This window comes from Phoxinus phoxinus, assembly GCF_949152265.1.
Source record: "Phoxinus phoxinus genome assembly, chromosome: 9".
NCBI lineage: Eukaryota > Metazoa > Chordata > Actinopteri > Cypriniformes > Leuciscidae > Phoxinus > Phoxinus phoxinus.
The window spans coordinates 15881424-15907541 of NC_136884.1; the positions used below are offsets into that span (position 1 = coordinate 15881424).

General features: G+C 39.3%; 1 protein-coding gene across 17 annotated transcripts in view; it reads right to left on the minus strand.

The window, feature by feature from the left end:
• Nucleotides 1-3105: 3105 nt before the first annotated feature.
• gata3 (GATA binding protein 3) overlaps nucleotides 3106-26118 on the minus strand; it is a 32866-nt gene continuing 9853 nt past the window's right edge. For 3 of the 17 annotated variants that reach the window (XM_079622689.1, XM_079622674.1, XM_079622676.1), the window contains 5 exons: nucleotides 13586-13950; nucleotides 12161-12637; nucleotides 9500-9645; nucleotides 7668-7793; nucleotides 3106-4535 (listed from right to left, as the gene is read on the minus strand). In XM_079622689.1, coding sequence (XP_079478815.1) covers nucleotides 4245-4535; nucleotides 7668-7793; nucleotides 9500-9645; nucleotides 12161-12637; nucleotides 13586-13814 — 1269 coding nt within the window. In that variant the 5' untranslated portion in view covers nucleotides 13815-13950 and the 3' untranslated portion in view covers nucleotides 3106-4244. Of the gene's footprint in view, nucleotides 4536-7667; nucleotides 7794-9399; nucleotides 9441-9499; nucleotides 9646-12103; nucleotides 12638-13585; nucleotides 14463-15065; nucleotides 15183-19410; nucleotides 19580-19619; nucleotides 19737-26118 lie in introns of those variants that run through there. The other 14 variants (XM_079622682.1, XM_079622684.1, XM_079622685.1 and 11 more) reach the window with 11 other exon arrangements.

Consider the following 26118-nt stretch of genomic DNA (forward strand, 5'->3'; position numbering starts at 1 on the left):
GAAATATAATTATAATATAAAATACATAATGACGCTGAATGATTTTGCTTTCCAACGTTGTTTTCTTGTGTGCATGGCATGCCCTAAAGTAAATTCTGGTTAATATTTCATTATTAGCATTGTTTACGGTCATATATTTGCACACTAACCCACTACTAAACTATAAATAAATAGATTTAGTTTTAAATAGTTAGCTAGCTTATGTCAGTGTTTGTTAGAAACTGCTGTCAATAGACAAATGACTGTCATCTGACAACAAATACAAAAAAGATTATTTAGGAAATAACCAATACATTGGCCAATCAAAAGCAATGCGATCATTATTCCCTGCTCACTGCATCGTGTGACACAGAAGCGTCAAACCAAAGTCACCACAAAAAGCTTCATTTCTGAAGAACACAAAACTGTGCCTGCTAGTTTTGCAGTGTCATGATATTTCGTCTGCAGGGATCTTGTAGTTTGCATGCTTACGTGAGGGAAATAGTTTGAGCCACACGTTCTTTAATTGACGGCACTTACTACGAATGGAACAATCTTTAAAATATGTGTTTTCGGAAGATTCACAACAAAAACCTTTGAGCCTTTTAGCTTTCTTTAGGGTCAGTTCTTTAGGGTCAGAATATCCGCTTAGTAATTAGCATATAGCTAAATTCGAGATCCTTGCGTACAGACTTTGAGTTAGAGACCACAGCCTTGACGCACAAAATGCTGCAAGAAATGAAAATACAAGGAAATATTGATGTACTACAGAACAGCTAGTCAGTCCAATATAATTAACACACGGTGACTGCCATGAGGGTATGTGTAGTCAAAGCGGAAGCTAGCAAAAGTGAGATTATGACAAGATTTTCGATAAGAGATGATGATTTAACATGCAAAAAGTGTTGCCTCAGACGTTGCACTCTCAGTCTCGTATACAGACATATCCACTCTTGCACATGAACATATAGTCGGCGTAAAATTCTCACTCTCTCTCTCTCTCTCTCTCTCTCTCTCTCTCTCTCTCTCTCTCTCTCTCTCTCTCTTTCTCTCTCTCTCTCTCTCTCTCTCCCTCTCTGCATTTTCATGTCTCTCATTATGGCCATTACAACAGTAATGAGCAGTAAAGGGCAGTAAAGGGCAACGGGACATTCCGACACGTTCATATTTGCAAAAACTGAACCTGACGCAGGTGTTTATATTTTTAAATATACTATGCTAACAGAAGTAGCCATGCCTTATATGTATAAAGAATCTTTCTTTATCAAATAGGGGATTGTTTCTGTGTTTTTTTATTTTTAGTGTATCTAAGTGTGTAAATGTGTACGGTAAATGCGTATGTGTGGGTCCTTGGCTTCCCTGTGGTCTGGGGTTTAGTTCCTCTTTTTAGGACTTCACAGAGAAAGTTTCTTAGCATGCTAATGTGCCACCAGCACAGGCTGCATGCAAATGTACGAAACCACAACAGCAAAACAAAATGTATGCAGCTCCTCTATATTCACTCTGTTGAGAAAAAAGACACATGCAAATGAATCACACAATGCAGTCCCTAAATCATGTAGCATGACGCTAATTTAAAACAAACCTTGTGTATTACTAATGTTTGCTTTCTACATTTACTCTGCCTGCAGGATTGGACATCTTAACCATGATGAAATATTTCGGTCATTTTTGTGAGTAATGCATAATAAGAATTAGCTTTGGTTAATGATGAATGTTTCTTTGAACTTAGCGAGCTTAGCATAACATGGTAAAGCTATTAAAGATAGAGCACTATTAAACGTATGTATCGTTCACGTTACATATAGTTTTTAAGCTAACAGTTCTTCTACAAAGCGAGCGCTTTATAATCAAACAAAAACCTTTAGGGCAGGTCCTTTCTCTACGACCCATAAAAACTAATGGGGTGAAGACCATGGCTAGCTACAATGGAACAGTAAGCAGTGACCCTGCAAAGCCACAATGAACCACTGATCAAAGGCAGCTGAGAAAAAAAAGATTTCCTCTTCGTGTAACGACCGCTTTTGAACATTTTTAATGTGCGTGCGTTGTCTCTTATTGATTTTCAGGGCAGTTTTAAACATTTATTGAGCATGCAATGTGCAATCTATCCCCCCACCAAACTGTTCTGACCTGTGGTGTTACATTTATTTAGTTTTTAATGTTCCTTTTTTTTTAGTTCAGAGACATTCAACCTGGTCAAGATCCAAATTGCATTAAAAACTTACCCTTGAGATGCCAACGTAGGCCTCATCTCACCACAAAACAACTTCCTGAATCCTTATTAGTTTATTTTATCTTCAACGTACTGTGTAGTAGCAGCCACAGGCTCAGGGTGTTTTCTGCTGTGGTAACTTTTTACACTTCTCTACCCATAAGGCTTTGCTTCTGTTAACCATGTTTTACTTGGCTCTCTTTCAAGACGTCTTAACTCTAAAACTAAAGATCAGTGACTTCTCTCTCTCTACAAGTATAAATTCCATTGCCATAACCGTCACTGAATTGCCTCATTCCTTTTGCAGTGTCACTGGTTAACTTGAGATCAAGTATTCCCACCGGAATGCTTTGTTTTTGACGAGAGAAACATGCAAATTGCTTTTAGGTTACATTTTTTTCACATACTGTATGTGTATTACTATTATGTATTCTCCCAGATAAATCATGGATCGGATTTGTTATTGTCAAGTTGTTAAGCATTTATTCCTTCAAAACGTAAACCGATTTTATTTTCAACACAAATTGGACGGAAAGATGAATTTCAGTCTCCTGACCGCAAACACTCTCATTTCTGTCCTGACATGTTCAAAAAGCAGTTCTGATGTGACTAGCGTGCTAACAGCAGTGTTGATGGAATGTCAAAGTCAAATTGGCAGCGTGAAGAGTTTTAGGCTGCGTGGAGTCGAGTCCCTCACAACATCTCTGTTTATTTCTAGGCTTCCTGTTGGTATGCGGCCAGCAGCATTCTGGGTAAATCTAGAGGTGTCCTTGTGGCTAGCAAAAAGCCATGTGTCAGATATCACACATACGCAGACACATCAGTGACATATACCCACAAAAGATCACTCTCGCATCCACACACAAGTCGTATGTAAAACACGCACAAAAGCGTTCACCGTTGCGTTCTCGTGTGATGTCAACAGAGATTAAACTAGTTTATTATTTTCAAAGAGGGAAAAAAAAAAATTACGCAACAAAAAGCAAGTATTTTTTTACACTAGTGATTATTAAATTTGTACAACCATTCAGTCTGCATTACATAAAGAAATAATTCTACATCTTTGTTTCTTTCGTATTTTTGGTACTCTGAATTATACATACAAATAACAAATACAGGAACTTTTTTCACAATGCATATAACCTGGGCCCAAAGAAGTCTTTCATGTGTATACGTGTGTGCGTGTGTGTGTGTCTGTGTGTGTGTTTGTGTGTCTGTGTGAACACAAACCAATTGCCCAAGACCTATAACACATCCAGAAGAGTAGCTGGAAGTCTGTGAAACAGACCTGACTACAAGTTTTAATGCATTACACACCATTTTCCTTTCTACTTTTCTTCTCCCTACTTCTCATCTCCTACTTTTTTCATCATTCGGATAGAAATCGTGGCCCACGTCGCCACGTCGTTCCATCTTCCAGGTTTAAGTCGTACCCTTCTTATCATTAGCTGCCCACGGGCATTTCCTGTCCTCGCCTATTTTCTCATTTTGCTCTTTAAAAAGTCTTCATTAAATGTATTTCAGACATTTTTTTTTTTTTTTTACAAATATATGCAGAGTTCATCTCCTGTTGTCATTCACAGCTCGATTCCTCATGTCTCACGGGGAGGGTGGGGGGGTCGAAGAATAGGAGATGCGTAGAAGAAGAAAAGGAGCAGGTTTTGGGAATTAGGGAAGCTTAGTTTAAAGTCTCGTAATGGTTGTGCTTGATGCCCACAGGAAAGATGGCATTTGTACACAAATGAACGTTGACATCAGCGCGAGGGTTTCGTGATTGGAGGGGCGATGAAGAAAGTCATTGTCTTTTCTCTTTCACTCTCACTGTCTCTCCCTCATAATGTGTGGGGGGGGGGGGGGGGGGGGGGTTACCGTTTTAAGCGGGGCATACCGAAGTGGAGAAGGGGTCTTGGGGGGGCTCGTAGCTCAGACGGTGCACGTGAGAGAGCTGGTTCAAGGTCGGAGGGTTGCGGCGGGTGACAGGCTTCAAGGTTAACGGTGCTTTGAGACGTCCACCGTCAGGAGATTGGGCGGTCGGAGGTAGCAGGGTGCTCTAGCCCATCGCCGTCACCATACTGGAGGGGTGGTGGGGGGCGAAGGGCAAGCTGGAAGATGGGTGCATGGGAGTGGGCGTGCTCAACATGTGGCCGGAGTGCGAGAAGGGAGGGAACGAGCTCATGTGACGCGACAGGGCGGCCGGGCTGAAGGAACTGTTCTTTTCCATTAAACTTTTGGAGAAATCATCCATGCTATCATGGGACTTTTTGCTCTTCTTGGACTTGCTGGACATCTTCCTGTTCCGGGTCTGGATGCCCTCCTTCTTCATGGTGAGCGGTCGGTTGATCTGCGAGGAGAGAGACGGCAGACTTTTAGTAAAACGTCCCGCTTACATAAGACGTTATTTAGATTTTCATATCACATCCAGAGGAACATATTATTGCTAAGAGATCGGTCCTTCATATTCTAGAAGACCTAAATCCAGTTATGTTTCTTTTAGGTTTTAACTAAATCTCAGATGTTTCTCCTAAAAATTCCTAATGAGAAATAAAAATAGACACAAAGGAGGTAGTTGGTGATATATGGTCAAATTACTGTGGATAGCTCAGATAATTTGGTCTTGGAATAATGAGTTCATAATGAAATTTCTGACTTTTGATGAGTATCTTGGCAAATCGGAGCACAGTTTGTAAGAAACATCTGAGAAGTCGACCTCGTGTCGTTCCAAGCCTGATTGACTTTCTTTCCTCTATGAAGAAGACTTTCAAAAAGAAGATCATTTGAAAAATGTCTCAGTGTCCATACAATGAAAGTCAAAGGAGTCCAATGTTTTTTTGGACCCCATTGACGTCCATGGACAAATACAGTTGAAACATTCTTTCATTTGTGGTCCACAGAAGAAAGAAATTCATACAGGTTTGGAACGAGTAAATAATGATAGAATATTCATGTTTTGGGTGACTTATCCCTTTAAGCAAAAGCCATATTCTCTCCATCTAATCTCTGTAATTGCTGTCTTGGAAAAACGATTGAGATATTAAACAGATCTCATTTACAATTTCTCCTTCTTACGGGCAAGTTGAAAGCTGACACCTCTTTAAGTCACGGTTTCTGGGATTAGGATTTGGTCAAACAATGAGGGTCACTTTACACACTCATAGTGAGACCCTTTAATGCTTTATTGAGTCCAAGCATGTTCTGATGGTATGTAATAGAGTTTCATTATAAGACAGATATATCGGTTTCTTTGTTCGAGTGAGCATGTCAGGACATACAAGTGTGTATGTCGGGTCATAGGACTAGGCTGGATTTAGCCTCTGGTGGTTCCCTGATGCCAGGCATGGCCGGTGCCAGTCTTGCCAAAGAGAGAAACCCCAGACTCTGGCCAGCCGAGTTCAAGCGCAGTAGCACTGCCACATCCGTCTGCCAAAGCCTGCTACTTTCACCCCATAATTGGACTGTTTCTTTCTCTCTCTTTCTGTCTTAAAACACTAGATGCTTTGCGCAAGAGCTATTAAGTGATACTAAGAAGTACTTGTTTATGGATGTGATTGTTTTTGAGACTTTAAGACTTAATAAACTGTGAGCTTTCTACTGTTATTTCCCCATTTCGATGTATAAAAGACTGTTTTCACATTGCTTTAACTCCTTAAAACAGGTTAAGCAACATTCAACTTTTTTATAAGTTATACAAGATTCAACTCATCTTTTTAAGTCCGTTTAATAATGTATTTAAGTTGAAATGACAAACATTCAAGTTGATTGTACTTAAAAAAATGTAAGACTGCAACTTTTTTATTACAGTGTTGAATCTAATCATTCATTTCAGCAATTTCTAAATTTATAGAAATGCGCTCATTTGCTAACAACAAACTGGATTATGTAAAAAATATATCTGCAAAAAAGTCTGCTACACTGTACTCTACATATCTGCACTGACGCCTGTTATCGGAAATCCCATATTGGCCAACCACTAGTGTAAATGTGAGTGCCAGTGTGTGTTTGTGTGTGAACTCACACCCCAAAGCGAAACTGTTCATTTGAAACACCTCCATTGGGCATCACAGAAAACACATGCTTATAGCTGTCGGCTATTAGAAACACTCTTAAATGTTGTTCACTTTTTGGGGCTTAAAATGACCACATAAAAAAAAAAAAAAGAGAGAGATAAAAAACGGGTCAGAAGTCTAACCCCAAACTGACAGACATACAAATACAATCACAAATCAGTACTTATGACAAATCCCTGTCGGCTCAATGAGATATGGGAGTGGTAGTGATAATGCAAACATGCGAGTTAGTGAAGTACACTCTGGAGAGAGCTAAATTTAGCATACAAAATCTGGAATTTGATTCAAAGCAAGCCGACCTTAACAGAAAACGGGACGTACCAAAACAAACTAATTTTCCAATTATCCAAACTCTTGGTGGTTTCGAACGATAATACGTGTTATTCGTTTCTCAGATAACCTAGGTCAAGTTTAGGGGATTTTTTTTTTTCTCGAGTTCTTACAAAACAGTCAAAACCAACATGGCAAAATGATTTAAAAGGGTGCGCTTGCGTGACTAGTTGGGGAGTGTAACAGGACCGTGGGGCCTCAAAGTGTGATGATACAGGATACCAGAGCTGATTAGGTCGAATGAAAATGTTCCCCGGCATATGTTTAACATAGAAATACCACCAACTAAAGTGTAATTCAATAGTACAACCGTACTAGCAGTTTAGCTCCAACATAATAGAAATAAAAATAAATAATAATATGAGGAAGAACGAAACAAATCTCAGTGGGTAATTGACTCGAGCGTCTTGAGACCATTGGGGAACGCGTAAAAAAAGGTTTTAGAATGGGTTAAGGTGTCCCTAGGGATCGAAAATCACCATTTTAAAAACAGTTGCTGCCTTAAATATTTAAGTACAATCAACTTGGAAGTTTAAGTAATTTCAACTTAAATTACATTAAACTGACTTAAAGAAAATGAGTTGAATCTTGTACAACTTGAACATTTCCTAACTTATTTTGATGAGTTAAAGCTATGTAAAAACATATGTAGTCATAACTTATTGATCATAAAATGTTTTACAGTGGGCCAATCAGACAGGCCGTGGGAAGAAGAAAACGCAACAAATCGGAACTTTTTCATTGGGAAAGATAAAAAGAAACGGGTGTGATCGATTATTATAATGGTCAATTTATATCAATTTATAGTCATTTTTGAGTAGTTAGTTTCACTTCTCACAATGTTGTGAATGTTGTGAAAGAAAGAAAGAAAGAAAGAAAGAAAGAAAGAAAGAAAGAAAGAAAGAAAGAAAGAAAGAAAGAAAGAAAGAAAGAAAGAAAGAAAGAAAGAAAGCAAGACAGATAGATAGATAGATAGATAGATAGAAAGAAAGAAATGGCATGACATGAAAGGTGCCATCATGCAAAAAGAAGATAGAAAATATCTTACTAGATAAGTGTAAGACAGCTATGGAGCTTACATTGTGTAATTTGTAATAGAGGCCGCAGGCATTGCAGACGGGATCGCCGTTCGCATTTCTCCGCCACAGTGTCGTCGTGGTCGTTTGACAGTTTGCGCATGAGGTCCCCGCTCGTCTGGCAGCCGACTGATGGACACACAGAAAGAGAAAGAATCACAGTTATTACACTCATAATGTAATAACCAAAGATGATGATTACATTCCTACAGTGCTAATGGCCCCCAACCCTCCTGTTTCCTGAGCTTGCAAATGGTTTTTAAGCGATGCAGAACTATTTGAGAGGAAAAAAGATCTCCATAACACTGGTGCCTTAAACTCTCGGGTAAAAATAGTGCCTTGCACACATGCCCTCTCAAACCTAAATATTTACAGAGGACATGAAAGCGCTGGTTTAAATAGTGCCCATTAAAAGCTGATGACATTTTCCCGTTAAATGATGGAGAAACAGCGGCTCTGCATGAAATGGATCCACGTTTAAACATCAACCTTCAAGTTAGATATTAGCCATCTTTATTCACATCAATATGCTGCACTAAAATAGCTTGCTCTAAATTAACATGCATTGATTAAAAGCAGTTAGAATTATTAATTATAAGCAGTTACTGAAATAATCAATTATCATAAGTAAAACAAAATAAATAAAAAACAATGGGAGGGGGGGATTAAAAAAGAAATGCAATGAATTTGTAGGGATCAGCAAAATGTTTTAAAAATGGACTATGCAGAAAGAAAATTCATGCTACGGTTTAGGGTTAATACAGAAATGCTGAAGTAATGTCAAATTATTCATTAATGCGTCGTTGAATTCAATTTAAAGGCGCAAGATTGATTGACGTGGCGACCTTGGTGTCTTATCGTGATTGGCTGTTTTTATAGTTTGTTTGTTTTTCTCTGTTTGTTTTTGCATTAAAAAACACAGCTAAATTGTATTGCCAAATGAATTTAATTCATATAAATTAGTTTACATTTGTACTTTAAAGGCAATTCTTTATTCTTCTTCATACTCTTATTTTCTAGAGTAGCCTAGGTCTTTTTGGCTCAGTGAAGATCAATCTGAAGTCGTGACTCCTGTCTGCGCGTTCTCGCCCGTATGTTTAGACTGCGGGAACGAGCGCTGTTGTTCGAGGAGTTTTATCAGCTGCGCTCAGATATCCGCCAGTCTTTTCCTGGGAAGTCGGCTTTTCACATTAGAGAGGGAGAGAGAAGGCCAATGCCAAAATAGCAGCGCTCGGACTATTTCTCTGCGCCTCAAGAGCTTCGACTCTATCCAAAGCCCGAATAGCCTATAGCCTATGCCAGGCCATTGAAAACACCGTGTTCCTCTCTCTCATTTATTAAATCCCTGTGAAACAGTGTCCCCGATGAATGGCGCATTGTCAAAATTGAACCTAATTTCTGCAGACATATTTGACCTGTTCGAGCTGATCGCCTCCCACGCGTATACTCATTTGAGATAAGCGCTCGTTTCACGACACTTTGAAGTCTCTCCGTGACGAATTTCGTTATGCTGACGTGGAGACACGGTGTCAGCAATATTTGCGATAAAATAAAATTATCCGGGGATTTTTTTTTTGTGTGTGTGTGTGTCGAGCGGGGGGGAATTAATATAAATAAACAAATAAATAATAAATAAATGAATAAAAATTGAAACAGAAAAGAAAATAACGTCAAAATTATTGCTAATAATAATAATAATAATAACTGCTATTGTTTAATCTAAAAAAAACGAGACCTGCGCTTGGCGAGTCAATTTCTTGCAGCTAACACTTCTTCCTGGGTAGAGAAAGAGAAAGACAGAAGTGTCATTAATACAGTGCTATAGAGCAACATACCAGCCTCCGCTTGGGCTTGATGAGGGGTCGGTTCTGTCCGTTCATCTTGTGGTATAGTCCGCAGGCGTTACACAAATAGTGACCGGTGCCATCCCTCCGCCACAGAGGAGTCGAGGTGGCCCCGCAGTTAACACATTCTCTACCCTCTGCCAACAGAGACACACACACGCATGCACAACTGATTTTTTAGAACCACTGAAACACACTTCCATGCACAATCACAACTACACAATCATAGGCCATTGGTGAGCACACTAAAAACACCAGTGGCCAGTCGCTTTGATTTGTTAAAACAAAACTATTTTAAATAGCAACATTTTACACACAAAATAATGACTAATAATTGTATTCATATTATACAAGTATGCACACATATCAATTACTTAAAATTAAATACTTATACTTATAAATGTGAAAAGGCATTATAAAAAATACACATTCTAAAAATTCGCATGGATAAAAAAAATGAATATGGAATGCATTAATAACAAATGATTATTATTAGGCTATTATTATTATTGTTGTTGTTGTTACTATTATTAATGCATTACTAAATAAAAACATTGTCTAATATGACATCACTGAGCTTAACTTCTCAATTGTCAAATATGACATCATCTGATAAGATCTACAAATAACTTGGCGGTTCTAAGTAGGCAATGCTGTGAAAATGTGTTCTTCAGAGGTTTTATCAAACGTATCATGCTCTAAACAACGATGCGCTGGAAATACTGCATCATTCATTAGAAGAGGGGATCGCAAATATAATATAGCTGAATAAAAGACTCAATTTCCACAGAAACAACCTCCCGGTTCATTAAACCACATGACTACACTGTAAAAAAATAAAATAATAATAAAAATAAATGAAGTAGCTTTTGGAATAATTATTCTGATATGTTCAAGTTGATTTTCAGCTTTATGGCTGAAATCATGTTAAATGGATTGGGTAACAGTAAGTGAAAGCGTCGGTCTAATTAACTCATTGTGTAACCTGCTCTCTTTACGTAATTAAAACACAGTAGCGTTTGATTGGCATTCTTTCCGTTTGACTGACAGGTGAAGGGCGCGCGCCTCACATGTTCAGTGACCCACGCCTCCGGTCGCTCCGCTGAAACGAAAAACAAGCTCGCCGTGCAGCCCCCAACCCCCCTACCCCCCTTTACCCAGCAGCATTTCTGCCCTCATTTGTGGCGCGAGACTCTTTTGCTCTACAAACTGCCCCAAACCCACAAAGCTCGCGAGCACATTACCACAGACAGAGACGCACGCAATAACGGAGCGTTCTGATGCATCTATGTACTAGGCTATAGCCTACATGTTTCGTTTCAAAAGCAAAACCTAAAAAGAACAATACTAGAACTTTAGTGGAATTATATGCTGTGATTAGCCTACTGTGCAAAATATTCATTCAAAATGTACCTATACAATAAAAAAGCAGCCAATTTAAATAGGATATCAATATCTATAGGCCTATGTAAAAACTTGATTTAAAAAATAGTAACACACGAGTTAAATACATTATAAAAGGGGTAAATAGATATTTTCTATCATTCTCATAAAATCCATCGCTATGAATAGACTATGATTTAAAAAAAAAAGTCCGTTCACTAATCGCATTTAAAAAGCTGGTTGACCTTTTGAAATGATTTTCTCTGTGTGTTTGGATAACACTGTCTGTGCATGTCGGCCGCGCATTGCGCCAGCTCATTCGTTATTCCGAGCGATCCGCGGCGCATCCGGACTCTATCAAAGTTTCTGCGTAAAGTAAACAATGCAACTGTCGCGTGCAGCAGTCTGAAAATAATTGGATTAGCTTAAACATATAAACGCGAGAGAGATGGGGCCGTGCACTGCGAGGCACAAGAGGAGCAAGAGATGAGAGAGAAAACACACACACACACACACATCTACATCCGGAAAACCCTCGCGCTCCGCTTTAAACGTGTAGACTCATCTGCATATGCTGAGCGACGTTTAATAAATCAGGGAGGCTAATTCCGCTTTGTAGCTAAACGACATTAGATATAATATTCTCTAAAGCGGAATATAATAATGAAATTCTGTAAGGCAGCAGACGTGTTAACAAATCTCTCATTTCTATAAAAGAGAACGTTTATTGCGCCTTGATTATTTTAAAACGATACCACAACAAAAAAAAGATGAGCTTATTGCATCATAAATTAATCAAGCGAACAGGATTATAAACTATCTTAAATTAATAATATAAATTGCCCCAAAAAATGACTTATTTATCATTAGATTTATTTTAAATATAGATATGTTGCCTTATTTTATAGCCTTATCTCGGTGTGACATCATAAATCACGTCGGATTTAAGGAGTGGAGTCATTCCTTGAACAAGGGATGTGGACTGTGCCCAAATTCGATAGCCAAGAATTGGCACAGACCAAAAAAAAAAAAAAAAAAAAAGAACAAAAATGAGCTGAACCAAATCAATAGTCTGGGAATTGGATAACCTGGGAGGCTGTTTTTGTGAAAAACGAAAAGAATGGCAAGTGCACAATAATAGAGCTCAACTGCTGAATGATCTGACTATGATTATGTTAGTAAAAATCAAAGGGTAGTAAAGCGCACGCCTACCTGAACAGGACCTTGTTTTTGGTCTCGTTTTGGAACCATAACTAGAAGAGGACCCACCTATCAGGCTACTTGGTGGGAAGAGCCCCGGCCCGTAATCGGACACATAGGAAGGGTAAGTGGCGATGGGATGGTGCGCGGAGGACGCGCCCGCTCCGATAGAGGCCATGCTCCGACTATGAGCCGAATCCAGCTTCATGCTTTCGGCCAGAGACACCTGGTACTTAATGCACTCTTTGTCCTCCTGCCGTATGGATGAGCCCGAGCCCGACGTGGAAATTGAGGGGTCAGGGGACACATCTTTGGGTGGAGTGGGGGGAAAGGTGAAGAGGTGTGGGCTCGGGTGGCCAGCGGACAGCGAGGAGGAAGAGGCTGGGGGGTAGACGGACAGAGGCCCAGGGGAACTGTGGTGTATGGAAGTTTTGGGGAAAGGCCCGAGGTTCCAGGGGGAGGTACTGTGGTGAGAGCCGATAGGTTTACTTCCATCGAGCCAAGGAAGAGAGCCGTGCAGCAACGATGGGCGACACACCTGACTACCTGCGGAAACAAAAGACAAGCCTGCTGTTAGGACAGGACGAGGTGGGGCGGTGGGATTCGGCACATTAAGAAGCTACACAATTTAGATCTGTATATATAAGCACAAAAAAACATGATGATAAACAAGATAAATAGCCTATTTTTACAACACAGCGCTGCACAACCATTTTGATTGATTCATCTTTTTACGCGCTTCTGTTATTTGAAGGCGCCGAAACCTTTTTTAGCAACGGGCCTTTTATTGCACGAAAGAACTAGTGCAACTTGTCTTAATGAGTAACACTGTGAAACTGCACGTAAAGGCCTACATAACTCTGAGAGGCTTTCGATGGCGCAAAGGGTCCCAATTAACAGCCCTCACCAGTTTCGATATCTCACCCAACCAGTATCTACTGAGGATGCGATTCAAACGAGAAACAAGATCACGCTTTTGCCCCATTCCGCTCAGGAAGTCATGTCAGTGAAATAAACATTTTTTTTCTTCCGCACTAAAAAAAAATGCAAGTGCATACAACAGGAAAAATGCGCTTCATAATTTAGAGACTTCTGAAAATCATTCAGTTAAATTCCCAGCTAGAGCTAATATAAATATCTTCGCCATAATATGCATCAAACATGTCAACTTATAGGCCTAACGTGTTTTCGAATAAAAAATGTCTTTCTAAATATGAAAGGAATACATTGCATTGTCTAATATTACACAATTGTCGTGTGACCTAAAAAAGTTAAATAACCATAGAATACTAGAAAGATGTGAAACCAGTGACACACCACTTCAGGTAAGCCACACGTAAACTACTCTAACACTGTTCAAACGAGTCAGTTGCATTTTTAGTACAATCCTAAGATTTCTTTCCTGTTACATACTATTAATTCAGTTAGGACGTATATGAATAATGTAAAATAGCCTAACTGGTTATAGAATTGGGACTGGTTTCGTCTACTTACTGTGAGGTGGCGGTGGGTACCTCTGCACGGCCCGAACCGAGTTCCCGTAGTACGGGTGGTTGCTCTGTCCGTCGATATTAAACAATACATCCACATCTTCCGCGAGTTGATACTGCGACGGGTCCATGTAGGAGTGTCCCAGTCCCGGGTGGTGTGACTCGGGATGCTGGCCGTTAATGACCGGGTGATGATGGGTCATCCATCGGGGTTGCTCCGGACTTACTTCCATCGTTTTCTCTCTCTTTTCTTCTCAGCAAACGTTCATACAATCACCGATACACACAACACGAAAGTTCAAAAAGAAAAAGTCCAAACTCCTCCTTTGTTTAATCCACTGGTTCGAATATTTTTGAACTTCCGATCACCTGAAATTGAACAAGACAATTTTGTTTTTTACAAAGTCCGTCCGCTCGCTTGTGTTCTTTCTGTCATTGGCAAATTGTCAGAAGCTCGTATAAAAACCGGATCCGTCCGTTCAATAAACGCGCGTTAACTTCTGAAAGTCAAATGTTATTTATAGGCTACTATTGCTGGTCATAAGTCCGCGTACGCATCCAAACGCGCGCGTCAAGTTCCGCCAAGTATTTTCAGTTGCGCTGCGTAGACTCAACAAGTGAGCTTGACGCTTTCAGGCCGAGCCGGGTCGATCTGGATAAGTTTTCTGCCTTATGACTGAACACAAGTTTGATCAAATCTGTGTTTATGCGCAGTAGTAACCCTCTTCCCTCTTACTCTATTTCCATCCCTCCCTCTCTCTCTCTATCTCTCTCTCTCTCTCTAGTGCTCACTCCCTCTGTCTCTGAATGCACTGCTCTCTCTGTGTTTTTTTACAGTGAAGGCATTCTTTCAGGATGGCGCCAGTCAGCTCAATGCTCGCAGACAGCTGTGGCGCGACGCAACTTAAGGAGGGTCTGTGGTGTCATCAGCAGGGGCGGGGCCCAACAGCCTGGACTAATTGAATAAAGTGGGCCAGGGAAAGATGACCAGGAGCTGCGCCCAATTCTGCTTCCCATTCATATACAGAATGGAGTATTTATTTTATTTATTTTTTAGTGGACCGTCTTAACGTGTACACAATATTTCTAAAAGAAAAACACAAGCAGGCTACGAAATAAATATTTAGGCTTGGTTTTAAAAAACAAATAAAATTGGTTAATAAAAAAAGTAGCAATTCTCTTTCTCTAAAAAAAAAAAAGGTACAAAAGCTGTCACTTTGATTTTTCAAAAGGCACACCTTTGTACCCAAAGAGTCCATATTAGTACCTCAAAGGTAGCTGGCACCAAAAGTGTACTGTGTACATATTATAAAAAAAAAATTTGTAGGATCAATTAAAGAACTTAAATCAGGACCATGCCAGGGTCTGAAATAGAAACATAAATGTGTTTTCTCAATCTCTCCCAAAATTATTTCTTAAACAGATTTTTTGGGAAGTATTTATTAGCTGCGTAGCAAAATGCATTTATAAATAAACATACATACGGAACTATCAACATGTCCAAACGGGAACCATCGTTGTTCTGTGGCCTGCTGTCTTTCAGGTCTACACGACTGTTTGTGTGTGTGTGTGTGTGTGTCTTGTGTGTGTGTGTTATCAGTGGCAGCTTGTGTGGAGTGTATTCTCTTTTAAACTGTGACAGTGCGTCCTCTCGCGGTGACAAGCGCGTTTTTCTAATGTGTTCCCTATGAATGTTCAAAAGAGGCTCTTAAACCCTGACTGCGACACATCCTTTCTCTCTTCCCGCACTTTAAAACACGGGCTTTCCCCGGCTGCTGAAGTCTGAGTTTTTAGGCTATTCCGTGAAGGACATCAACAGCATTATTAATTTAAGGAGCCATTACATGTTGCGATGCAAATACATTACCGTTTCAGTACGCGCGGTTAAAACTTTAACCTTAATATGTAATGGGAACGTATATTGCCACATTAGGGAGCAGTGTCAGGTAGATTATTCGCTATTATTGTACTGTAATAAGGGGGCTTGGCCCTTAGGGTGATATTTTGCCTGTAATGCTCCGGTTTGGCCGTCCCGTCCCCACAGATTGACTAAATATAATTGGGCTGCTCGTTTGAAGGTCTGAATGCGCAGTTGATGGCCAGCCCTGTCGACGCTGCTGGACGTGACGTCAGTAAACAGGCAGGAAATATAGCTACACTACGCATTGGAGGTAAAATATGTGCCCTGATGTGTTTATCTCGCGATAGCAATTCCTAGGTGTCCAGAAAACGATAAATCCCCCTGCTACTCAAATAATGTGATTTCAACTGAAAATATATATTTATATAGGCTAATAAACATGCTATAACAATAGCCTAACAATCATTTCAATTCCTTCGCGCGACGAAGCTTCCCTCATCTTAAAAAAAAAAACTCCAACACATTTGAAGAGAAATGGTTGAAAATGCTGATTCAGGAAATGTGTGTTTTCTCTCCCTCCCGTACGAAGAGGAAAGCCTCTTCTTTCGCTAGTAAAGACCGAAGTTGGATGGAAAGTGTTGCACTGGCTCACTGTCATTGTCGAGCTGTCAGCGGACGCGTGTAATGATCCGCGCGAGCTATTATCCCGCGCGCGAGCGTACATTAGAGGTACTCGAAGGCAACGCGCGACGGTAAAAAGTGAAATCCTGATTATGTGTTTTGTTTCTTGACTGAATGTCTTAAAGCTTAGTGCGCGGGACATGGATGGAAGCCGTTCCGAACACTATGCAGACAGAGTTTGGGAAGTGTTTGAGGCGCCCTCACAAGAAAATGTTGTAATTTATCACACTTCGGGCTGTCAAAGCAAAATATGGACTACAATCCCATTATAGGCCTACAGCTGTAATGTGTAACAAGGGAAAAAGAAAGCAAAAATATAGGCTAAATAAAATAATTCCATACATAGACTAGCCTATATTATATAGGCATATAGGCTACCTGTATATAATCATATAGGCCTAGATAATTTAAAAGATATGAAACACACACACACACATAAACACACACGCACACAGGCTATATATATATATATATATATATATATATATATATATATATATATATATATATATAGCTATGCCTATATATAATGAGGGGTGGGAGGACCCACTCTTTTTTAGCTCGGGCCAGCTGATTCATTGACGGCACAGTAAATCGGTGGTAGACAGCGATACTGGGTCAGGTTGAAGATTGGGTAGATAATTTGTGAATGATTATGTCAGGCAAGGCAGATTAAAATCAGGAGGCATCACACTTTTCACTGTGGGTGAGAACTTAAGACCCGGCCGTTTTATTTTAGTCTATCCTATAACAAGGGTTAGAAGATGTGCGCTGATAAGACGCTTTGTTTTTATCGAGCACCATTTATAAACGCGTAAAACCCTTTTGTAATAATTTTGGCGACGTGTGTTTTCGAACCGGCGTGCAGATAACACAATCCGAAAGCTGGTCATGACAGAGGCCATCAAAAGCAACATGGTGCACAATAAGAATATGATAATAATAAAAACAAACATGCAATGCTTTTATTATTAGTGCTGGTACTAGCAGCACTGTTGTTGTTGTTGTTATCGTTTGTGTGTGTGTGTGTGTGTGTGTGTGTGTGTGTGTGTGTGTGTGTGTGATATACAATTTAATTATATAATAAATATAATCAAAACAACTGCGTTCTCATCCGCTTTCATTTTTGGTTGATCGTGGAGGCGAGTTCGATTGTTATCTTCAGCTTTCTGATTTACTCATTTCACACGTAGACTGCACACACACGCATTTCATATATATATATATATATATATATATATATATATATATATATATATATATATATATATATATACATACACACACACACACACACACACACACACAGGCCTATATATATATATATATATATAAAATACAGGTTGATATTTTAATGCAAGCCTCCATGACGTCTGTGACCAGTTGAAGATGTGAGGAGATTTGATGAAAGGGTCGCCCTAGACTGCCCAGGTAAAGCTGTCCAAACAGAGCGGGGTGAACCAGAGGACACACACTTCACCCCAGCTACCGAATGATAAAGACAGGGGAGGGGGGTTCAATAGCGAAACATGAGCGCTACACTTGCAATATTCACGCATTTGAGGGCTTGTTCGTCACATTTATTTTTAAGCAACAAAACGTTTCTCCTCTCAGTTACCAGCTGTGGAAAATCACAAAGGAGCTTAACTGTAAAACGCAATTTTGGGGAGAAAAAAATGTGTTGGGATTTATAGTAATACCAGGCTAATGTTATAAAACAACAATAATTTTTTTGAAAATATATATATTACAATTAAACATAACATAAGCTAAAATAATCATAATAATAATAAGGGTAACTCTGAACATTAAGGCAGACTTGTGCGGATTGTAATTCGTGTACTTCGCCTTTTCAAGAACGAACTTTCCTTCTGAATTCGTATGCTGTGTGAATGTGCCCTATGTAGGTTATACAGCAAATTCTTAGAACCTAGTCGAGGACGTGAAATTCGGATAGTTGCGTCATAATGAGAGTTTGACTTATTTCTAAGAACAACTGACAAAAAAAAAAGGTTAGAGGGGGAAAAACGCAAGAGCCTCGAGTGCAGGTTTTGTTTTTGATAAGTCATCGCTCGAAAGAGAGAATCATCTAAAGAAGACTAAAGGTTTTCATCCGGTGCTGATGATGATAGCAAAACTCGACACACATCTGCAACAGGCCAAACAATTCATTTCCAAAAAAAAAAATTCGTTATTCAGTCTCAATTCGTTCTTATTAATCCATCTCCGATGTATTAGCCTTCGAAATATAAATCCGTCTGCTCGTATAACATCACCCTGTGTTCGGCTGCTTTAGGCCTAATGTATTTATTTGATCTCCACTGGTGCTCTTTTGGGGATGTCGCATGTAACAACTTCATAAACAAAGAGGCGCATCGCAGGAATATTGTCGTTCAAACAAAAAGTGCATCTCTTCCTTTCGGTCGAGTGCTGATTTGAGGACATGGTTTCAGATCATTTCACTGTGCAAGCTGAATGGAGTGGCCGGTCTCGTGCTATCAGGGAGAAACAGCTGTTTTACGCGCATTCAGCTCCAAATCAATGGGAGCTGCTGCTCTCTACATGCAAATACAAACCAAACGAGCTTGCGCCCATGAAAGACGGCCTATGATGTGCCTTAATGTCGCGTCCTCTTCTTTCTGTTTTCAATGCTCTTCAAACCAGCAACACAAATGCATCCTCTCTCTCTCTCTCCCTCTCTCTCTCTCTACACACACACACTGGAAGCGCAGTTTCAGCAAATCCACTTCTCTTTATGACCCATTGCGGGGCTAATCAGATCAATTTCACGGGTTAAGGGAAGCATACTTGCTCACACTCAGGTGGTAATAGATCATTAAAATCCTTCATCTAGAGGACGGTAGGCGGGAAAATGACTCTTAAAATACAAGGGCGTCCATAAAATCCCACCCCAATTGTCGGAAAGTGGACGTGGGTGCTGGTGAAAACGCATAGCCTATATATGTCGGGTGAAATGAATAAGCTCATGAGAGTTGACATCTACACGTCTGAAATTGTTAAATGACTGTACCACCCTCATACAGAACAAAAACATGCATGAGTGTCGATGAAAATATATATATATTAAACGGAGACAACCGCAAACCAAATATGTATCTGCACCAAAAACATGAAATGGAGGGACAAAGCATCAGAAGAACTGGCATGCATAACGCTATGGAAGCAAATCAATGTAATCGACAGTTTTTGGGAGCTAGGCTAATTGTAAAAGAGCTAGAATTAGTTAAAATAATCGACGGAAAATATAAATCCGAATATTTACTGACCTGCGGAATTGTGGTGGACGCGTGGTCAGGCGTTTTTTTATTTTTTCTGATGGGCTTCAGATGTGAAGTGACACACAGATGGAAGTGCCGATGGCATTTACAGCAGGAGAGAAAAAAACTAGGCTCCTTTTTTCTTCTAGCCTACACACACACTCACTCCGTCTCTCTCTCTCTCGCGCGCGCGCGCGCGCGCACACACACACACTTACCGTACTTACTGTACACCAAGCGCGAGCTCTTCCGGGTCGGTGCAGGCTGCGGAGTAAAAACACACACTTAATCTGAATGGGAGCGATCACACGCGTCCGTAACGAACCTTTTAACACAGACAGAGAGGGGGACGTGGACGCACGGGTCGTGGAGAGGGAACAGGTACCGCCCGCGTGCGCTCGGTGGCACGACGCTTTTCTCCTTGAGCCGTAATAACGCAGTCCGTTAGATGCCAGGCTGATGCTTTATAATGCATGAGATGACTGATAGCGGTTTTTCTGTTTTTATTCACTAAACTCTTGCGTTTAAAGCTAAACTATTTTGTAAATAATTTGTAATAATACAATATGATATTTATTGAAATTAACATAGCCTAGATGCTGTTCGTCTCTTTCCAGTGTTTTAGCCCATTTAAAATTGTAAATACGCGGAAAGAAATAGCTAAAACACGCGGGCTTACACTGATATTTAACTAGAAATATTAAGTCGTTCTAACTTAAATATGTGATTTGTAGGCTATAACATAAATGCCATAAGCTATTCTTCTTAAAGACAATTAAAAGCAGATGCTGCGATGTAGACCATAGATTCACGATGTGTCTGCATGTGTCGATAACAGCCAATTACTAAACAAAATATTGTATTGTGGCCATGTTGGTAGGTAAATCTAGATGTGGCTATATCACATCATCAGTAAGTTTTTTTGATCATTTTATTATCGCTCTTTTATATTTGACGTTGTCTTTATTGAACTATTAAAATGTAGATATGGATGAATTCTCTGTTGCAGGTTTGCAGTGGGAACTCATAGCAGGTCTTTGATTCCTTTGAGAACGTCAGAAATCAGAACACATGCAATGTAATCGCGGTTCAGCTACACTTCCTATTCGAAATACAACCATAGTGTTTTTCTTTCTTGTGATGTGCAGATTGCAGATGACAAGCAGCTGTTTCGGCTAACACGCCCGTTTATTGACGGAATGGCTTTCTGTTCTCTTTATGGGGGGGTTTGGAAGGTGGGAGGAGGGGGGGGGGGGGTGAATGATGTGCAACAAAGAGAGAGAGAGAGAGAGAGAGAGAGAGAGAGAGAGAGAGAGATGACGGTGAAACGGCTGTGACAAAGAAAGAAAGAAAGAAAGAAAGAAAGAAAGAAAGAAAGAAAGAAAGAAAGAAAGAAAGAAAGAAAGAAAGAAAGAAAGAAGACGCGCGCGTGTGTGTGTGTGTGTGAATTGCTCTCACATTGCGTTGAGGCCAGTAAACTGATCACACCAATATCTGTCTTTGGAGAAGAAATTCAATTAAGGTCGTAAATTAAAGATAATTGACTGAAACGGCAATATAAACTTACAGCAACATCGAGCCAAAACGAGGCTCTTTAAAAAAATGAATTATTCAATGTTTCCAAAGCAAGAAGACCTCAAATGTTATGTATTTGATTTAATAATGGAATTAGGCTAAGGCACATCCAGAAGATAATGATTTGATAATCTGTCTCAGTCTTAAATAAAGTGCTTAGTCAAATAAACAGCACCCCTAATATCTATGTAAAAATGTTTTTTTTAATATGCGTCGATGATGAATGCGAGGTGTAATAAAAACAAAAAAAAAGTCCAATGAAGAAATATTGCACAGATAATTAGAACACATTATAAATATGATAAACACAGATTAACGTCAGCGGCGGTATAACACATTTTTTTTTTTCGAATTAATTAGTTCAATCTATTTCTTTTGAGAGCCAATTAATTTTCAAAATCAATTTTCTCTCCTTTCTTATTATCTTTTATCTCTGAATGCACAGCATAAATAATGGAAAATACTGACTTATCGACAACATCCATTTCGCAAATATAGTTAGCGTGTAAAATAAAATTGTAAAATAAAAAACGAACACAAAGGCCTGCGTTTTGCGGTCGGTTTTGAGGGAAATGCACAATATTATTTCTGAACCTGTTTTAAGGTTTGTGTGAAAAGGTAATTTTGTGTGAGCATAATTTTGAGGGCAATAAAAAAACAACACACACACACACACACGCCGGTCACACAAACAATTGCCTCTCGCGCCGTGAAAATCAGTGATTAATGTCGTATAGTTGACGTGAACCTCAGCGTGACACCACAGCTGACAACAGCCAAGTGTAAACCTTGAGTTTGATACTAACACACGGCGCTTGTTTATTCCACTAATTTATTTATTTATGCTTTTGGTATTTATAACTCTCTCAGTCTTATCGGCAGATAGAGCAGGGGATTATGATATCACGTTTATAAAGCGATTAATTTTCAGCAGCAGAAAGCGGGGTGGTCTGTTTAAACACTTTGAGCCAATGTGTCGCTCAGTTGAGTTGTTTGGACAGCCTCTCAATTCGGCGTTCATTTGCGCCTAACCGTATTAATTTATCGCGTGTTTATCAGTCGCTATTGATCTTATTCGCGTTATCCACACGAAGGTTTTATTATTGCCATTACTGACCATTATAGGTTACTGTGTTCAAAACCATCACTAGTAAAAAAAAAAAAAGTCCCATTTAAATGGTGCAGCATTAGAAATGAGACATCGGTTTATTCTCTATCTGTGTGTATATATATAGCTATAGCTATATATATATATATATATATATATATATATATATATATATATATATAGGCTATATAGCCTATATATATATATATTCAATTTATATATAGGCATATATATATATATATATATATATATATATACAGATAGAGATTCAATTTATATGCCTATATATAATTAAAAAATTGGAACGAAGGCTAATGTTAAAATCAGTGCATGTAGCAAAAGTGTTGCCTCTCTCTCTCTCTCTCTCTCTCTCTCTCTGTGTTTTACCATTCTCCAACCGTGTGCTCCTCTCCCTACAACCATAAGCCTGTTTTTTTTTTTTTTTTTTTTTTTTTTTTTGCTCCAGCTGCCTCTTCCTCCCGATTTGATTTGAAAATATTAGGCCAAGGTGGGGAGAATTATAAACGACTGGCGCTTATCTGCTCCGTGCCCAGATCCTGCAGGATCAGAGAGTCTGATTAAGAAAGAAGGCAGAGCCATAATGATGAGGAATAATGAATCCTTATCTCGCGCCTCCAGATTATCTGCCTTTCAGCGCGCCATGTTTTGTTACATGGGATAATTTATTGCATCTAATACATCACAATGAATCTGATGGGGAAAAGTGATGGCCAATGTTGTGAAAGAGGATGCTTTTTTTTCTCATCCCGGGGCAATGAAATGCCTTTGCGATTTTTAATTGGTAAAAAAATAAAATAAGGGGGTATCTGATAAAAAAATAAATAATAATAATAAAAAATAAAAAAGCAAAGGTAATCTTGCCTTCTAGTGTTCATATGCCGTACTATAATTAGTGTGTCAATTTCGACCAGAAATTAACAACAACCACCTGCCATCAACTGCAAGGCTGGTGATGGCAGAGAGATCCTAATTTCGCATGATTTATTTTTCACCATGAGGAGATAATTAATCATAAACACCAAAAACAGTGCAGTAACGCGGAGATAACGCAATATTTGCATCTAAAAAGATTCGATGGTGCTAATTCTCCTCTACATCATCCCTGCCTCCCCCGCCTATCCAATGAAAAACCTCCAAGATCTTTCATTTTCTATGATTAATCTTAGTGAAATATCATTAATCACCGAGCAGGGGATTTGGTTGGTGAGAGTGCAGTTCACCTCTCCAGAGCTCCATGCTTGTGGCTTTTGGCAGCAAAAACCGTCTTGTAGATATTGCAGGCTACCTGAGCTTTAACGAAAAGCTTTGCGATAAAGGATATCATTATGATACCAAAAACCTTGATATCAAAATAAGATAAAAGATACAACACCAGATACATCTTGTGGTTGTGGCTTTTCCCTATCTACATCTTATCAGCCGTTTGATGACACAGGGAAGCAAATCAAACCGCGAAAATTAAACAATAACAAAGCAATGCAAAAAAACAAATACAATAAATATTATTATTATTCAATGTAGTCAAATTTTCTGTAATTCTATGTAAAAAAATTTTTGTATTTCTTGATGTAGCCTAATTAATTTTTTTCTCTCTTATATTTTCTCACTATATAGCACCATATTATGCTTTGTCCGGGTCTATATATAATATTTATTTAGTTCTGTGGTTTTAGCTTGATCCGTCATTTTCTGCTGCAGAGATGTTATCGCTTTATTTATTTCCCCTATATCCAGCATCTCAGGGCACGTCAGAAAGAAAGAAGAGGGGGCAGAAACGAAAAGAGCGAAAAGATATTAGAAATGGACGCGGAAAGACTTCGAAAGAGAAATGGCAGATTTCTCACGCGCTGTTTTATTTTTATTGGATGGGCCTACGTAATATGCAAATTACACTTTTTTTTTTAAGTTAGGCCAACGCATTTTTCTCTTGATTAATTTTTTTCAGACAACCCAGATATTTGGATTTCTCAATGGGTTCCTATAGGATAGGCCTTTTGGTGACGACCCAGCATTTATCAAAGCACATCATACAGCCTACAGTCATAATAAGCTATCTTTTATTTGTAGAACTGTTTGTTGGTAGAGATGCGCAGATTGGCAGGAGAGAAGAGAGGGTAACAGAGATGGAGAGAGTGAGATGAGTAGATTAACTAATGAAATGGATGACAGGGGAATTGGACACAAATGCGCGCGTTACATCATTGCCTGCTCTCCAGGGGCGCGCGCACAATGGCATCGCTTTATCTGCACTAAACCTGCTCTAACGAGACGTTTATTAAAAGTGTCCTGACTTACTCCCATGTGAAATGGATTTATGATTTGCCTTCTCTTTGCACGTGACACCAGACATGGCCACAATCGCCCCGGTTTCACCTGGAATCTCTGTTTTTGGGGGGTTAATGTAAGCAGTTATAGGCCACTCAGAGAAGGCTTTTGTCGAAAGGTGTCCGGTATCTTTGCCTTTAACGATTCAATAAATACCAATATTTCTCCTTTTCTCCGTCTCTCTTCTTTTAATGTCGCCTTTACTCGCTTGATGAATTCATTTAAGTATTGTGTGGGGGGGGAGAAGGGGTCTTTAAGCCTCTTACTCAATGGCTATTTGTTGGTATCTCGAGTGTGTGAGAGAAAGCGGAGAATAGAGAGCCTGAGAGAAGAGGAGGCAGACTTGATTTTCATTGCAATCTTTGGAACAAATAGCGAACATTTACCGTTTACACGCCGCCTGGCGACGCGCTGGCGCTGCAGGCTCGAGCGAGCCGGTCTAAGATGACCAGAGAGCCTTTGGAGAGCGCGAGCCCCCGGCTATCGTGTTCTCCAGATCCCCCCGCGCGCGCGCGGATCCGGTTTCAGGCCGGGCTTGTCCGCGTTCTGCTTTGCTGCCGCGCGCCTTTAAATGAGTGTCAAAGAGCCAAATATCAAATAGCATCGGGTCAAGCCAATTTGAAGAACGCCCCCTCCCTCATCTCCACTCTAAACGGTCCAGCTTAGCTCCAGCCAGTGAAATTAGGTTAGACAAACAACGGGTCTTTCTCTTATATTCGCGACAGAAAAACGATATAAATACAATTAAGATTGTGTTGATTTGGTACCTTTAGTCGATGTAGACGCGACATCATTTGATGTGAATGAAAACGAGGATGCGATGGACTTATACTGACAGAGTTTCATAGGCCTTACACGTTTATTTTTCATTTCCAGATTCTGGATATATAATATATTTTGGAAAATGAAAAATAAATGTGATGTAGCCTATATATATTCTGCCTGCTCAATATTTCGTAGGCCTGCTGTGGTGCGGCATATAATCGATTTGACAGCATACATGTAATATACACATTATATAAACAAACTTTTGTTAGATGCGATTAATTGCGATTAATCGATTAGACCGCCTATATATCGATATAAAGGCCTTATATAGCACATATATAATGTATATATATATATATATATATATATATATATATATATATAAATTATTGTATACATATATATATATATAATATATGCTGTCAAATCGAATAATCGATAGGCCTACATAAACGTTTTTTGTACAATATGTGTGTACACACAGACACATAAATATATTAAATATATATATATTATATAATATATATATAGCCTATATATATATATTAATATATAGGCTATACACATAAACACAAACTTTTATGCTAGATGGGATTAATCGTGATTAATTGATTTGACATTTTTTTCGCGATAAAAACACATATGTGTATATATAGGCCTATATATCCACAGCAGGATGAACTTTGTCCAAATGCCTCGTTTTCAGTCGCGTCAAATTAAAAATGGCGTCTACCCTGAACGGGGCAGCTCAATATATGGCATCGCATTTCATTTCTAATTTTTCGCGATAAAAACAGATCGGACAAGCTGACATAATACGTTCCCAGTGCAGCAACAATGTGCGCCAGTTCGAGCTTCCACCATGTCTCAGATTCATCAACAACTTTGATCTCCATTCACTTTACTTGTATTCTAATTTA